This window comes from Chiloscyllium punctatum, chromosome 9, assembly GCF_047496795.1.
Source record: "Chiloscyllium punctatum isolate Juve2018m chromosome 9, sChiPun1.3, whole genome shotgun sequence".
Taxonomy (NCBI): Eukaryota; Metazoa; Chordata; class Chondrichthyes; order Orectolobiformes; family Hemiscylliidae; genus Chiloscyllium; species Chiloscyllium punctatum.
The window spans coordinates 61,005,704-61,023,075 of record NC_092747.1 but is presented as its reverse complement, the minus strand read 5'-3'; the positions used below and the strand labels follow the sequence as shown (position 1 = coordinate 61,023,075).

Sequence of the window (17,372 nt, the reverse complement as noted above, 5' to 3'; positions counted from 1 at the left end):
GCCTATAATGAGGAGAACCTTGAAATCCATCTTTTTTTCGCCTGCAATAATTTCAAAAAACATCCTTCAAAGCATCAACAATAAGGTAATAAAAAAAATTGTCCATCGTCCAATCTCTTTTGCTTGAGCTGAAGTAAACACCTAGAGGTGTAGAAGGTAACCTTTGAAGGCTCATGGGTTGGCACAGCGGTACACTACCACAGGCTTAAGTTTTAATTCTCCACTAACATTGGCACCCAACAACAGTCATACGATCCTTTGCGACCTTAAAACCTGGAGCATGTGCTTCATTCTTAGAACTGTAGGTGCTGGATGGCATTTGCTTTTAGTATAAACCTATCTTGTCCAAATTGAAGATTTGATCTAAGGTGTAACCTTCTTACTCAATCATTTTTTTCAATACTGAAGGAAATGACAACACACATTCCTCGTCTGCGCTGGTAGATTCGCCACATAACTGCGATGCTTCTTACAATCTAAAGTTCTGAAATCCAGCAAACCTAGCACTGAAGGCAGGCACATCTGCAGGATTTTCAGCTCTTTTTTTTCCCCCCTTAGGTCCTCCTAAATTGATACGGCTTTCTTTTTATGGTGAGAAAAGTGGTGCTAGATCTTTTTTTCAATTGACCTTCTATCCACACACTTAGAAGCTGCTCCATTTCCTCAACTTCCTTTGTTCATGATCTCTCAGACACTTGCCAGCACTCAGACTTGTTCCAGCAATACAGTTTGCTTTAGTTCTTTCTGCATTGTCTCTAATGGTGCATAGAGTCCTTTCATTATGTTAAAACCGCTTTATAACATCGAATTTTTGTTTGTGTTATAGCCTTTCTTTTACAGTCACTAGTTGTGATTTTTTTTCACCTGGATGCTGCTTCCTGTCAACGTTCTTGCAACTTTGTCCTTTCCACATGGAAAACAGCGAGATTTGCAAGGAACAAGATTGAAAATAACTGAGTACAGCACTGTACCTTTCGGGAAGCACTTCACTACAAAGCACACGAGCCGACTGACCATGTGATATTAACACAAGTCCAGTCCTTCGCGTACTGTGACACCTTCACCAATCGCATTACAGTCAAATCACGTTGAGGAAATGCGCGCTATGCGAAAATAATCTGTATGCAATAGAGTAGGTTTAGGAACATTAGGTAAGAGACATTGTTATCTTTTATGAGATAGTGCAAATAACTAAAGCACATGATTATAGACTCGAGTGTCTTAACTAAAGCCTGACTGGCTTCAATCAGAGATGGTTATTTCTATCAATGGGTGCAACTATTTCAGAACTCCTTAGTGAACTCTTTCAAGCCAACCTCTTTATGCGAAATCTTGCCCCTCTCCAACCGTTTTCCTCCTGTTTAGTCTGTTATACTGTCAATTTCGCAAGTATGTAAGTTTTACCCCTATCTCTTCACCCCAGGCCGCTGGTTCCTCTGGAATTTGTCAGAGTCAGTGGTCATGTGCTTGAGGCTGATCAATTCAGATGTTGTCATTTTGTGTCACTGGCAACTCTTCAATTCGTGAATATCTTTTACTCAAAATGTTTGGTGTTGGCATTACTGGATTGTTGTCTTGTTAGAAGAATCTTCAATTTCCTCAAAATATGTAATTGGAGGCAATCCAATATATGAAATAAGTCGTTTTCTTTTTATATTTTCACAAGATAAATTTAGGAGGAGATCTGTAATGCCTTTTTCTAGCCAAATTTATCATTTTGTTTTGGTTTGTATGGCCATTGGCTTTGGGTATGGAGCATTGACACTCTGAGCATTTGCCGTCTTGGGCTGATTATATGAAGAGTTCATTAAAGCTTCAGGTGACCAGAAGTTTTGGAAGTTAAGCAGCAAATATCTTCCCATTGACGAGGAACAAGTCGACTCTTTCAGTCCAGTGAAATTGGTCTTTTAATGTCGATAATATGAAGCAGTTTTTTTAAATGTGTGTTCTCAGTTGCTATATCCCTCTTTCTGGATTCCACCAGCATTCTTCGGAAAACATTTAATCGTGTACAAATCTTTATCAAAGTCCATTTGTTTCCTTTTTGTATGTAATGCTCCAACAACCATCTTATTTCTACGCCGCCTTGGTTAATTGTAGCCTTATACTGTATTTGATTTCGCTACATTTTGTGCTGTGTTTCAGTTGCAGTTCTTGTGATTAAAAAAGAACATAAAGTTGCCATTTGAGACATTTCTTACAGTTTAAACATTGTATTTGTATGGCGCTTTCCTCGATCGCCAGATATCACAACGCGCTGCATAGCCACTAAGGGGTTTTGAGTGCTTTTGTGATGTATGGAACTATCTCGTGTTGTCTAAGCTGGAGCCCTCAGCACAGTTGGAATGGGAAAATAATTATAAATAATGTACAACCGAGAAGCGGGTCATCAGTCCAGCTGTTTTGTGCCAGTACTTGTACTCCGAAGGTAACTTCTCTCGCTCTTTTTTCATCAATATTTCCATTTAAGAGTGAAAAAAAACTAGATTTAATTTTAAGAGCTGAATTTATAGGAGTATAGAAGAGGAATCGAAAATATCAGTCCGAACTATTTAAACGGTGAAACCAGGAGACAGCTCTAACATATTCAAAGGTAAATTGAGAATAATTGTGGACTATTGGAGATAATACTGAAATCCGACCAGCCGTTCCACTCTGCCAAGGAAGTTCAGGATTCTTCGGAATAAGTGAATATTCGATTTCAAGCTCTCTGAAGCTTTTCAATATTTTACAGCTTTGATCCAAAGTTAATTCAATACGTCTGACGCTTTTGGGGGGGGGGGGGGTGCATAATTTCCCGGATATCGGTGCACATCATCCTGAAACTTTGAAGCGCTAATTGCGGTCAGCGTAACCAGTTTGTAATGTTTTCCGTTCATGTCTGATGATAGGCCACTGAGGTGGGTGCAGAAATACACTATCAGCCTCTCTGCTCCAAGTGTGGAAAACGGTGGAGGAGGGAACAGTTCTCCTGAACATCCACTAAACATTCATGATTTCTAACCATCTGTCTGTGTTGTAGATACCCCTGTTACCAGGCAGCGTTGTAAAACAGTTCTGCTGAAGCCAGCGCTCTTGTTACATAATCGCTACACGGAAGACGCCCGCCACAACTGTATGTTTACAATCCAATTTCTCGTCTATCCCAGTTCTCGACTTGGCTGGAAACGCCCCTTTTAAAGGTCCACTTTACGCCAAGGAGGGGAGTGTTATCTTAACCATTTAATTCTGTGATGCTGAGTGGATTGGAAATGGGGACGGTGTTGGGTTACGCAAATAGTGAACATTTTGGGTATTGTGCTCGACTTATGAGTAGTCTTTCATTTAAATGCCATTAGCACTTATTCAGTTTAGTTTAGTTTCACTGCCCGTGTGACTGAAATGTAAATTGTATTTAACATTTGTAACATTTCAAGCAGTCGCAAAGAGCCTGTTTTCTAAAAAAAAAGAAGCAGGACAACCCTCATCCCTCGAAGACCCTTCGGAATCCTGTTGATACTAGCTTATGTCATGGGAGTGTTTCGTTTGGCCGTCATTAAAGGTGCCGTTCGCCTTTAAGAGCGGCTGAAGGCGGGGCGCAGAGCGGAGTGGAGCTTCTCGAAACAACAAGCTCGGCTCGCTACTTCCTACATGAGCCCGGCAGCTGGAGCAGCCACTGCGGGGTTTGCAGTTACAATTTACCAAAATATCCACTGGCTCCCCTTTGTAGGACAGCGCGAAACTTCAGAAGGGGAAAGCCGTTAATCTGTCGCTGAATGTGACTGCATGGTGTCCTTGTAAGATTGGCATTGGGCAAGATGAGCGGAGGAGAGATCGTTTGCTGTGGATGGTTAAGAAAATCTCCACCAGAAAAGAAGTTGAGACGATATGTAAGTAAGAATGGTGCATTGTCATAGGTTTCTAAACAGTGACAGTTTCAAAACACCAACGCTTCAGCGGCAGGTGTCCTCGCCCTTTCATGTTTGGAGAATGGCAGCCGATCCAACAACTTTAATAAAACATTTTTTTATTTCTGCCGCAATGGTGTTTAGGAGAGAGAGCAGCATACTGTTAACAGTAGATAACGCAACATGCGTCTGTTTTAGATCCTGAGCAAAACATGAATTAGCTTTTATATGTAAACAAATTAGAAACACATGCAAGTCGAATTTCTCACGAATTGCAATTTCACGAAAGTAAATATTATGCGAACAGTTACATGCGTGTTAGATTGTCAAATTTCATTGAAGGGTGTTAACATATAAAATCCCTTGACGACTCTAACGTGGACTTGGTGTCAACTGATAATTTAGACCTTGTAACGCTGTTCCATTGGGACAATACTTTATCTGGGGTTAAATGTGATGATACAGCTGGAAGCTAGGGCGTTTTTATTTTAGATGCTTGTAGCCTCCAGTTGATGCAGATCTCCGATGTGTTTGGGTATTGATAGTCCCTCCCTGGGGCCATTGTAGTGAAATTGAAAATGATAGTTGGTGCTTATGCCTGTCAGCTAAATTCGTTTTTGAACTCATACGTCTAAACTCAGGACCGTTATCCAGGAAATTAGAAGAATATTGTACTGGCATTATTTTTCGTTTAAATCATTTCAAAGTACTATTGCCAATGTCTGTGCCATGACAGTTTATTTCTGCATCTGGGTTATATTAAATGTCTTGCAATTCTTCCACTGTTTCATCGTGATGTTAGGATTTGTTTGGGTTGCAGTTTATTTATTTTGTTTCTGATCCTGTCTCCCACGCCAATACTTCCTAGATGGATTGCTTTTTTGTGTGTGTAATGTGACCTCCTGACTAACCTTCAACTTTGCTTTGGCGCTCCTACCTCCCCCCGCCCCACGGAATTCTAGTGGATATTATCAGCTCCACTCACCACTCTCCCTTTGTCCCAACGGCAGGCTTTCTTTATACGTGTGTAACTCAAACACCACTCTGCTGCTTCCGTGGCCAGAATGAAACAGAAGGCTGACGTCAAATGCACGACTGAAACCATCTCCACGGTCGTATCGAATTTCAAATAAATGTGCAGATACTGAACGTGGACTATTTCAAAATGATCATGACCCGGGCAGAGTTGTGGTGCCAAGCACTACCACACAGTGGCAGAATGCAGAGTTGAACCTCAGGCTGTTTACAAATCTGCCATGCTATTATACAGGTCCAGTAGAACTTGGGCTATCCTCCCCAGCGGGGCTGGACTATGACCTAATGGAGTCAACCTGCTTATTCTAGCAAACTGATGGTTATTTGTGGAGCAACCTGGGCAGAGAAGTGACAGGAAGTCACTTTTTGGGGGGGAGTGAGACCTGATTTGATAGATCCAGAAATGGGGGAAAGTTTAAATGTGTTGTTTCAAGAACAGGTTCAGCTTTTGTCAAAGTTGGTCTAGGAAGGTATAAAGTGTAAAGTCGGAAGTAACAGAGTGTGTGTATATATCAAAAGCTGTTCTGTTAAAAATAAATAAATGCACCACATAATCACTTACAGTTTGTCTTTGAGCTATGCAATATAGTAGCTCACTTGATTTTTTTCAGTTTCACAATATTTGCCATTGAGTCTAAAGCAGTAGTTTGCAGCTTAATTCCCAGAAGTAGGATTTTCCTGTTAATCTATTGTGACCTTGCATCATTGATATACCATTTTAGCACTTATTCTGGCACCATTCAGTATTCTATTATTTGTCTTGCATCTTAATCAATTATTTCTATGTCCTATCATAAGATGTTTTTGATGAGATCATCCTTAATTGTAACGTGATCACTGGGTGCACTCAGAAGATTGCCACTGACTTCTGCTAATTATAGCTTCTGTTTCCAGAACTTTTAAAATAAAAATGGCAGCTAATGGATTTTTTTTAACAGTTTATCTGAGTCCGAAAATGTATTTAAACACTCCATGTTGTTTTTGTTGTGACAAGGAGATACGCATAAGATAGAAACACTGCAGAAGCTGAAATGGTTTCATCTGTTATGTACCATTTTCAATATGTCTTTTCTGGAAGTTGTCATCTATTGAAGACCTTCACACATAAAGTTTTAAAAAGTATGACCGATGGCAAAATATGGCTTTGAAAAGAAATATACATAACTAAGTGTACTATTAGTACTATAGATTTCAGATTTAACCTCTGGAATGCAGCGCATCGTCAGTCGGTTGGTTTTTGTTGTTCACCAAGCTCAAACTACCAGTTCATTAGAGAGCAGATTGGTTTTAAATCTTCATAAAATTAACAACACTTTTATGTTTTGAGTTAAATTCTAGATATCTTACAGAACTTTGGGTTTTGTACTGAGCTGTAGCTGTGCAGTATCCAGTGAACCCTAAGCAATGCGAGATCATTTCGCAGAAATTTTTGGTTTTTAATTAATTTGTGGGATGTGGGTATTGTTAGCCAGACCACTATTTATTACACATCCTTAACTGTCCTGGAAAAGATAGAGGTGAGCCACCATCATGAATTTGCTATAGACCATCTATTGTAGGACTACACACAATACTGTTAAGAAAGGACTTTCCAGGTTTTTGACTCTGGGACAGTGAAGAAACAATGATTATAATTCCCCATGTTGGAATGATATATGGTTTGGAGGGGAACTTGTAATTTGTAATCTTCCTTTATACTTGCTGGCCTTGATCATCAAAGATGGTAGAGGTTGTAGGTTTGCAAAGTACTGTTGGAGAAGCCTTGTCAGTTATTTCAGTGCATCTTGTTAATGATACACAGTGCTGCCATTGTGCATTGGTGCTGGAAAGAATGCATGTTGAAGTGGTAGTTGGGGATGCCAAAAAATGGGTTTCATTGTCCTGTGTGGTGTTCAGCCTATTGTAAAGTTGGGGCTGCAATCATCCAGACAAGTTAGACGTATACCATAACACACCTGTCTAGGTTTTGCAGAGTTCAGGAGATGAATTATTCGCCAATAGGTTTCAACCTTTGACCTGCTCTTATACCCTCAGTATTTATATGACCAGTTCAGTTTCTGATCAATACTAAGTCCCAAGGATGTTGGTAATGGGGGTTTCAGCAATGATAACGCCCTGGTAATATCAAAGGACAATGGTTAGATTCTCTCTTGTTGGCTGTGGTCATTACTTGGCACCAATGCAGATGTTAATTGTAACTTATCTACCCAAGCCAGATGTCTTGCTGTAAATGGACATGGTCTGCTTTTGTATTTGATACAGATTGATGCTGAACATGGGCTGACATTTCTTGCTTACAAATGAGAACTAGATTTGCTTATGTATCAGTGGAATCAATTTTTTTTCCTGTATTAAGATAAGTTATACAATCGGTATGGTAAGGCCCACTCGTCAAGGAGTCTGGTTATTTTGCAAACTTCTTTTTAACACTGGACAGTTGGGTAAGTTGTTCTTGATGACTTGGGGTCTGTCATCGGTACAAGACTGATACAACATGCCAAGGTGCGAAACAATTGCATTATGGAAGGGTTTTTTGAAGGATGAGTTGTGGTCCAGAATCATTTAATTTTTAAAAATTGTTACAGTTATGAACATTTGTTTTAGTTGATGATTATGTTGTTATTATTTCCACTTTAAAGTGAGAATGTCAGGAGTTGGAGTTACTGAAATCAACCGATATCTTCAGGTGGAAGGGCAGTGCAGTAAATTTGCCCTTTGTCTTTTGCATTAAATATCTCTTTCTCTTGCAATTTTCAATCTTCTAACTCCCAAAAATAATCAAATATGCATAAAGCCATTACATTGCTATTACATTAGCTTCTGAAATTTGGAATAATGTAACTGCAGAATTGTACCAGTGAAGAATTGTATACCAATTAATTATCTTTGACTCAAATAATTTAATTTTCTAACTTGATGATTCTGCAGTCCTTTGCATTGTGAAAAAAGCTAAAAATGTTTTGTGATGCAATATCATCTTAAATGGTTGAGCTCTTGTGTAATTACCTTAAGTAACTTCATCCTTCGGGCAAATCATCTATTCTACTTCATTGTATTGTTTTTGTTATTAAAAAAAATCTAGATTTGTATTATTTTGCAAAAATATGTTATAGGAAACAATCTAAAAACCTGCATCTTGGGATACTATGGTTTTGGAACTGCTTTGTTAACCTTTGATTATTTATGAATCAATATGTCTTTGCACATCAGAACATGATTTGCATCTTTTACATCTGGCACTTGTAGTTTCCTATTTCATTATAAAATACAGCAACTAATTCCTTGAACAATTGTAATAGGTAACTTAGTAAAATCTCCAATCTTATGATTGATTTGCATGTATTTGGAAAGGCAAGAACTGATTAGGGATAGTCAACATGGCTTTGTGCATGGGAAATCATGTCTCACAAACTTAATTGAATTTCTTAAAGAAGTAACCAAGAGGATTGATGAGGGCAGAGCAGTGGGTGTGATCTATATGGACTTCAGTAAAGCATTCAACAAGGTTCCCCCTGGGAGACCGGTTAGCAAGGTTAGATCTCATGGAATGCGGGGAGAACTTGCCATTTGAATATGGAACTAGCTCGAAGGTAGAAGTCAGAGGGTGGTGTTGGAGGCCTGTAACAAGTGGAGTGCCACAAGGATCAGTGCTGGGTCCACTACTTTTCATCATTTATAGAAATGTTTTGGCTATGAACATAGGAGGTGTAGTTAGTAGTTTGCAGAAAATCGGAAGTGCAGTGGACAGTGAAGAAGGTTACCTCAAACTGCAACGGGATCTTGATCAGATAGGCCAATGGGCTGAGGGGTGGCAGATGGAGTTTAACTTTGATAAATGCAAGACACTACATTTTGGGAAATCAAACCTTAGCAGGACTTATATACTTAACAGGAAGGTCCTAGGGAGCGCAGGTCCATAGCTCCTTGAAAGTAGAGTTGCAGGTAGATAGGATAGTGAAGAAGGTGTTTGGTATGCTTTCTTTTATTGGCCGGAGCATTGAGTACAGGAATTGGGAGGTCATGTCGCGGTGGTACAGGACATAGGTTAGGCCAATTTTGGAATATTGTAGATTAATCCTTGTTCCTAAGTGCTGCCTTAATTATTTCAATCGTTATTTGGTAATATAGAGTGGTCCCAACAGTAAAACATCATTTCATGTTTTTTCTTCTTCTTTTGCTAGTACTAGTTCTGTATAAATCTAAACTTCTCTGACTCAAAATGGAGAACACCAAAATGATCTCTTTTGAGATTCTTCTGCAAAATCAACTCTCACTTGTCAATAATTCCTTTTCACATCTCAGTTGCAAAATCTGACTAACCAAATTCCTTTTGAAGTGACGATGTCCTGTTGGGCACTATGTTTTATATCCATTCACTTCTGCATGGTGATCACTTGCTGGCACTCTCAACACTACATGCTTCAGACTCTCCAGGATAATTATACCTGTCTTTCATCACCTTTCAGTATTTTGTGTTTTCTTTATTTTCTCACTCTTCCACTGTATCAGCCAACATGACCTTAAATTTGTCCAAACTTCTGCTGTATTAGTTGTTTCACAGTTAGCTCTAGAATTCTGTCACCAGATCTCACCACCCTTATAGAGTCATAGAGATGTACAGCATGGAAACAGACCCTTCGGTCCAACCCGTCCATGCCGACCAGATATCCCAATCCAATCTAGTCCCACCTGCCAGCTCCCGGCCCATATCCCTCCAGACCCTTCCTATTCATATACCCATCCAAATGCCTCTTAAATGTTGCAATTGTACCAGCCTCCGCCACTTCCTCTGGCAGCTCATTCCATACACGTACCACCCTCTGCATGAAAAAGTTGCCCCTTAGGTCTCTTTTATATCTTTCCCCTCTCACCCTAAACCCATGCCCTCTCGTTCTGGACTTCCCAACCCCAGGGAAAAGACTTTGTCTATTTATTCTATCCATGTCCCTCATAATTTTGTAAACCTCTATAAGGTCACCCCTCAGCCTCCAACGCTCCAGGGAAAACAGCCCCAGCCTGTTCAGCCTCTCCCTGTAGCTCAGATCCTCCAACCCTGGCAACATCCTTGTAAATCTTTTCTGAACCCTTTCAAGTTTCACAACATCTTTCCGATAAGAAGGAGACCAGAATTGCACGCAATATTCCAACAGTGGCCTAACCAATGTCCTGTACAGCCGCAACATGACCTCCCAACTCCTGTACTCAATACTCTGATCAATAATGGAAAGCATACCAAACACCTTTTTCACTATCCTATCTACCTGTGACTCCACTTTCAAGGAGCTATGAACCTGCACTCCAAGGTCTCTTTTATTCAGCAATACTCCCTAGGACCTTACCATTAAGTGTATAAGTCCTGCTTAGATTTGCTTTCCCAAAATGCAGCACCTCGCATTTATCTGAATTAAACTCCATCAGCCTCTTCTCAGCCCATTGGCCAGATTAGATTACATTACAGTGTGGAAACAGGCCCTTTGGCCCAACAAGCCCACACCGACCCACTGAAGCGCAACCCACCCATGCCCCTACATTTACCCCTTGCCTAACAGTACAGGTAATTTAGGATGGCCAATTCACCTGACCTGCACATCTTTGGACTGTGGGAGGAAACCGGAGCACCCGGAGGAAACCCACGCAGACAGGGGAGAACGTGCAAACTCCACACAGTCAGTCGCCTGAGGCGGGAGAAATCTGGCCAATCTGGTCCAGATCCTGTTGTAATCTGAGATAACCCTCTTCGCTGCCCTTCTAGAATAACGGCACAACCTTTGTACCCTCCAGTCTTCCGAGATGTCACCCGTGGCTAACAATGATACAAAAATATCAGCCAGGCCCCCATTTCTATTCCATTATGTAAAACAAAATTAAAATCCATCTCTCACCAAGTGACTTAGTCATTTCACTTCTTTTTGACTGTATTATTCTTTCTATGATCACATTCACGTACTTTGGGATATTAAATTTTTGATAAAAGTGCAATGTAAAGGAGGAAAAAGACTTGCATTTACCTTATATGACCACAGGATGTCCTAAATTGTATTATTGATGTGATGTGGAAACACTGCTAGCAATTTACATACAGTAAGCTCCTACAAAAGCTTAATGATAATGACCAGGTAACCTGTTTTGTGACATTGATTTTTATATGTTGGCATAGATACTAGAGATAACTTCTCTGTTCTTCTTAATAGTAACAAAATATATTTTGCATCCTTAGACCATAAGACCATAAGACCATAAGACATAGGAGTGGAAGTAAGGCCATTCGGCCCATCGAGTCCACTCCGCCATTCAATCATGGCTGATGCGCATTTCAGCTCCACTTGCCAGCATTCTCCCCGTAGCCCTTAATTCCTCTAGACAACAAGAACCTATCAATCTCGGCCTTGAAGACATTTAGCGTCCCGGCTTCCACTGCACTCCGTGGCAATGAATTCCACAGGCCCACCACTCTCTGGCTGAAGAAATGTCTCCGCATTTCCGTTCTGAAATGACCCCCTCTAATTCTAAGGCTGTGTCCACGGGTCCTAGTCTCAATCCTTATTGAAGGGCAGAAGCTGTCTCAGTTTAGAATCGCAATCAAAAGGTGACACTCCTTCATTAATACACTAAAGTGTCAGGTTTATGCTTGGCTCTTGTGCTCAAGGCTTCTCGAGTGAAACTTGAACACAATCATTTGACCTGGCTAACAGGGTTACCATCAAGGCAAGTTGTAAAGTTACAAGCATTTGTTTTCAGAGACCTCACTGACCTGTCTCACCCTTCTATTTCTCTATAGTCTTACCCTACCCACTGCAATCGATTTTTGTTTTGTATATCTAAGTGTCCCAAGATATTACTTCCTCTGGTTTTCATGTCATTTGACCTGATGTTGAAACTCCTTCTCTCTGACCAGAATTCTGGTTAACTAATCCGACCCCTCCTATCTTCCCAATTATTTACTTATTTATTGTACGTTACCCTGTTTTTTTTTCTACATCTACTTGGGTTTTTGAACATTAAGAATATCCTTAAAAACCTAAGTTATTTTATGCAGAAGTGACAAGTTTTTCCAGTGGGATTGCAATCATGTTTGTAAACATGTGCTGATGTGGTTTTTACTATCATGTGCAAGTGTGTGGTTAAGACCTACTGAACTTGTCAAACGTACACAGATCAGTCTTTACTGGATATATCTATTAATTCCAGTCAACTCTATGCTATCAGTCAAGAAGTTGTTGCACGAAAAATAAATAACTTGTAATTATTGCAGTAATAAGTCTCCGGATCACTGTTAATCTTGAACTTTTGCTTCTAGTTTGAGACCATCTGATCACTTCCAAATATCTTTGCTTTATTATCAGGGAGCCAGTGCTTCCCTCTAGAAATTAGTCAAAAGGTTTTTCTTAGCTTCCAATGCTGCCTTTGGTTGTGTTTGTTATTTACTCCATTGTTTCCTGGACATCTTTTTTTAAATTACTTAAACATTTTGTTTTCTCTATATTGCACTTGAGAGGATACAGAATAAATTCACCAGGATGTTGCCTGGGCTGGAGCAATTCAGCTATGAAGAGAGACTATGTAGACTGGGGTTGTTTCTCTCCAAGAAGAGAAGGCTATGGCGATCTGATTGGCATGTATAATGTTCTGAGAGGCATATACTGAGTAGGTAAGGAAAAACTATGCCCCTGATAGAGGACTCAATATCCACAGCTTTAAGGTAAGGAGCAGGAGGTTTAGAGGGGACTTGAGGAAAAGATTTTTGATCCAGAAGGTTGTGGGTAAGTGCCTGAAAGAGTGGTAGAAGCAGAAACCCTCAAGACGTTTAGAAGATTTAAGATGAAAATTTGAAATGTCATGGCATACAAGGCTATGGGCCAATGACATTAAAATTGATGGAGGTTTGGTGACTGATGTGGACTCAATGGGTCTCTTTCTATGCTGTAAAACACTGACTCTATCTTTTTGCAGCTTGTTATTGTATAGGCACACAAAAACTTTTCATTTTCCATAGGTTTCTTTAATATGATAATTGTCTGAAGATATTTTAACTTAAATTTTGGGTAATCTGGGCTCTTTCTTCACTTTAATTCCTATCAAAATACAAAAAAAAAGCAGTGTATGCACCAGACCTGATAGAATGAAAATTTATTCTCATGGGTTTTATCTAATTTGGTATAAGTGAAGACATGAGGATGAAGATTTGTTTCCTACATGCTTCTACATGAACTCCATCTGAGAATAACGTTTTGTTTTAGATTCACCTTTGTGAATCTAACTCCTTCAATTTTTTTTTAAGAATTATTTTATTCCAGTTTTTAGGAAGCACCTTTTAACATAGATGATTCTTGGGCATCAGCAGTCATTTATGTAACTAAAGCTGAATGGAAATTGGAAATCCATGAGACTATAGATGAAATATACCTCATGAAGAAATTGATTAATTGAAGCATGTTTTATAGAGTGCAGACCAGAGGAGTGGGTTGTTTCATCTTACAAGTAGCTCAGCAGTCAGGTGTAGTGAATGGGGAATCTTATTCTGCCAAAAAACACTAGTGGAGAATAATTAACTGGAGTTTGATTCAGATAAGAGTATGGGACTAGGCAGTGTTATTAAATTAGACCCAGATGGATGATTATAAGGGAGAATCTCATGTGATGTTGATTGTGTGACATGGCCCATTGTTAATCTACTGTTTATCCAAGAGCTGGACATCAGAGCAAGCCATTTGGTGACTTGAACCCCAGGAGCAGAAAAACCTTTACCCTTCTACCATCTCTGAATTTAGGAATGTCCAAATGTATTACCTTCCTAGCATTGACAGTCTACCTCTGTTTGAGTGCTTTGGTTTTTAGCATCTGTATAAAGTTTGTTTAATAATAGAGCCTCTTTCCTCCAGACCTCCTTGGGTTATTGGATAGCCACCGAAGCTGCAAGTCCCCTTTAGTCTCCTATCTCATCAAGAAATCACCAGCCAAGTTGATAAGAATTCCATTTGATACCTGAGGCATGCACAGTGACGGCAGTGTGCACAATTTTCCAGGTGTACTGCAAACATTCATCAAAGCACCTTCATCAGCACTTTCCAAGCCCATGGCCTGTAAACTTTGGAAGAACAAAGGCAGCAAAAGCTCAGGAACCTTGCATGTTTTCCTTCAAAACATGAATCATCCTTTTTCACTATCACTGAATCAAAATCCTGGAACTCTCCTTCGCTTGCTCCCCCACTGTTATTTTTCCCAGCACCACATGGCCTAAAACAGTTCAAGACGACTGGTCATTAACCAAGCTTTGTTTATAATGTGCTTCCTGTAAGGACTCCATTGCATTCTCCCAGTTTCTCCGTATTTGCATCTGTTCTGATCTTGTAGAGGGGTTCTTCTAGCATGTTTTCCTTTTTCTTCAACTGAGGACACTCAACACCTCTAACCAAAATCCATTATTGACCAAGTCCTGGTTGATTTCATAGAATCCCTACAGTATGAAAACAGGCCAGTCAGCCCATCAAGTCCACACTGACCCTCCGCAGAGCATCCCACCCCCTACTTCGACATTCCCCATGGCTAACCACACCTAGCCTGCACACTATGGTCAATTTAGCATGGCCAATTGACCTATTCTGCACATCTTTAAACTGTGGGAGGAAACCAGAGCACCTGGCGGAAGCCCACACAGACACTGAGAGCATGCAAACTTCACACAGCCAGTCACTCAAGGCTAGAATTGAACCCGGGTCTCTGGAGCTGTAAGGCAGCAGCACTAACCACTGAGCTACCGTGCTGCCCTATTTCCTGTCCTTCTGCCCTCAACCATTACCTACCCAGAGCAAATAAAGTTCCTCTTGTCCACTGCATCAGCCTCTGCATTCAAAGGATCGTTCTCCAACTTTTCCACCATCAGCTACAGGATGCCACAACCAAACAAATCTTTCCCTCCCTCTCTCGCTGGAATTTCACAAAGACGATTCCCTCCACTACACCCTAGTCCACTCCTCTGTCACTCCTAATTCTACCTCAATAACTTCCCCAGCCCCATACATGCTATTACAAAAGATGTAACACTTCCCCTTTTCTTTTCCCTCTCCTCCAAGCCTGCTGACACTTTGTAGCAACAGTTTACTTGTACTTTCAATCTAATTTACTTTATTCAGTGCTCACAGTGTGGTCTCCTTGCTTTTCAGAACACCTCCGCCATATGTAAATAAAAATAATGCCCCAATTGCTTGCCACTTCGATACACCATCCTGCTGTCATGTTACCATTTTTGTATTAGGCCAACTGCAGTTCTCCAATGCAAGTGGGAGGACTAGCAACATTATTGTTCACTTCTTAACATTTACAAACTTCAGGACACAATATTGAGTTTGACAACTTCACAACATGAACACACTCTTCCAATTTGATTACACCTACTTTCCCCCATTAACCTCTCAAAGTTCCTGCATGAGTTTGCTCTCAGGAGAGTGGATTTATTTTCTATCATTCATGCCTATAACCATTCTCCATCTATATTGCTCTCCAATGACCAATAATACTCCCTTTACCTGTTGCTCTGTGAATCCTCACTATCTATATTTACTCACCCTGATTGATGGTAAACCCATTCTTGGTGCACATATGGTGTCTCAAGCTTTACAGAATTCATTCAATTTTCATCATAAGTACAAAAGAGATGATACTTTATAAATGCAGTAGTTTTCAGCCTAGCCGATTTGGGGTGCCAGTTGACTGATGCTTTCAATCATCACCATTGTACTTTAAATTACTAAAGCTCAGGCCTCATTAAACTTTGCTATCACTATCCCTTGTGCATGTTCAGAGTCATGTATTGAACTCTAATTGGCTTATTAGTGCATGAAAAGTTTATGGTCGTGGTTCTTGGATTGGCAAGTTAGCCTATGCCTAACTTCTGAATGCTTTTTTAATGGTCATCCTATTGACATCACTTCCCACTGTTTCCTTTATTCTTCAAAATACTAATCACTCTCCTTTTAACAACTTGTTCCTCTCAGCTCGCTAGTTTGATCAATCTTTTCACAATCACTGAAATGTTACAGCACAAAAGAAGCCATTTTGGCCTATTGTGCCTACAAATGAGCATCATAACAGAGTGCTGGGCACCTGTTTCCCCAGCCCCTTACTGATTATTTTTTAACAAATAATCATCCAATGCCCCCTTGAATGCCACAACTGGACCTACTTAGACCACATTTCCAGGCAGTATATTCCATGTCCAAACTACTCACTGTGTTGGGAAAATGTTTTTTTTCAATTCTCTCTAGTTGATTTTACTGATCATTTTTAAAGAAATGCCTTCTTGCACTGGTTTCTTTTTATGAGTCAGAATAGTTTCTTCAGATCCACTCTATCGAGCACTCCTCTGACTTTGTAAACCTCTATCAGGTCTACCGCAGCCACCTTTTTCTCTGAGGGGAGCAGTTCAAAATTCTTCATTCCCCCACATAGTTGAAGTTCCTCAGCCCTGGAACCATTCTAGCAAATGACTTCTTCACACTCTCCGCTGTGTTCGCATCTTTCCTATAATGTTGCATCCAGAACTCTACAAGTAGTTCAGCTCAGGTCTAATAAGTGACCCTGTTAATAAAGCTGAGGATACTTGTGCTTTACATATTGACCTCTCTAAACTCATTCCCGTTGAAGGGCTTATGCCGGAAACATCGATTCTCCTGCTCCTTGAACGCTGCCTGACCTGCTGTGCTTTTCCAGCAACACAGTCTCGACTCTGACCTCCAGCATCTGCAGTCCTCACTTTCTCCGAACTGATCTCTGTAATTGTCCTGCCACTTTGAATCATCTGTGCACTTATCCACCCAGGTCCCTCTGCTCCTTAGGACTGTACCCTCTATTTTAGATTATCTTTGTGTTCTTCCTAGCAAAATGTATCACCTCATGCTTCTCTGCACTGAAACTCATCTGCCACTGATCTGCCCACGCTACCAATTGGTCTATGTCATTCTGGAGTTCTATACTGTCCTCCTCATAGTTTACTATTCTTAGATGTTTTGCATCATCTGCAAATTTAGAAATTGCCCCTTTATATCAAGATCTAGATTTTTTTTCAGGTAATGCAAGAGTCCCAATACTGAACCCTCGTCCAGTCTGAAAAATATCCATTGACCATTACTGTCTCTTTCCTATTACTCAGCCAATTTTGTATCTATGTTGCTACTGAGCCTTTTATTCCATGACCTGTAACTTTCCACAAATCTATTGTGTCAAATCTTTTCCAAGATTGTGAACAATGAACAATTTGTCTCCTTAAAGAATGTATTGTCACTTCTTAGTGATTAACTATATCATTCCAAATGATTCATCTGGACAATCAAAATAATGATAAAACTCATGATGGAACCTAACTCCAATGTAATGTGTACACATGGACACACCCATAGACTTGTTACATACTTTTGTTACAAACTAAACCATTTAAAAACATTAGCTTGAGCCATA

The 17,372-nt window shown here is 40.1% G+C and overlaps 1 protein-coding gene across 3 annotated transcripts in view; it reads left to right on the top strand.

The window, feature by feature from the left end:
* Window positions 1-3,595: 3,595 nt before the first annotated feature.
* Window positions 3,596-17,372, top strand: part of gab2 (GRB2-associated binding protein 2) — a 328,164-nt gene continuing 314,387 nt past the window's right edge. For all 3 annotated transcript variants that reach the window (XM_072577664.1, XM_072577663.1, XM_072577665.1), the window contains exon 1: window positions 3,596-3,869. In XM_072577664.1, coding sequence (XP_072433765.1) covers window positions 3,798-3,869 — 72 coding nt within the window. In that variant the 5' untranslated portion in view covers window positions 3,596-3,797. The remainder of the gene's footprint in view (window positions 3,870-17,372) is intronic.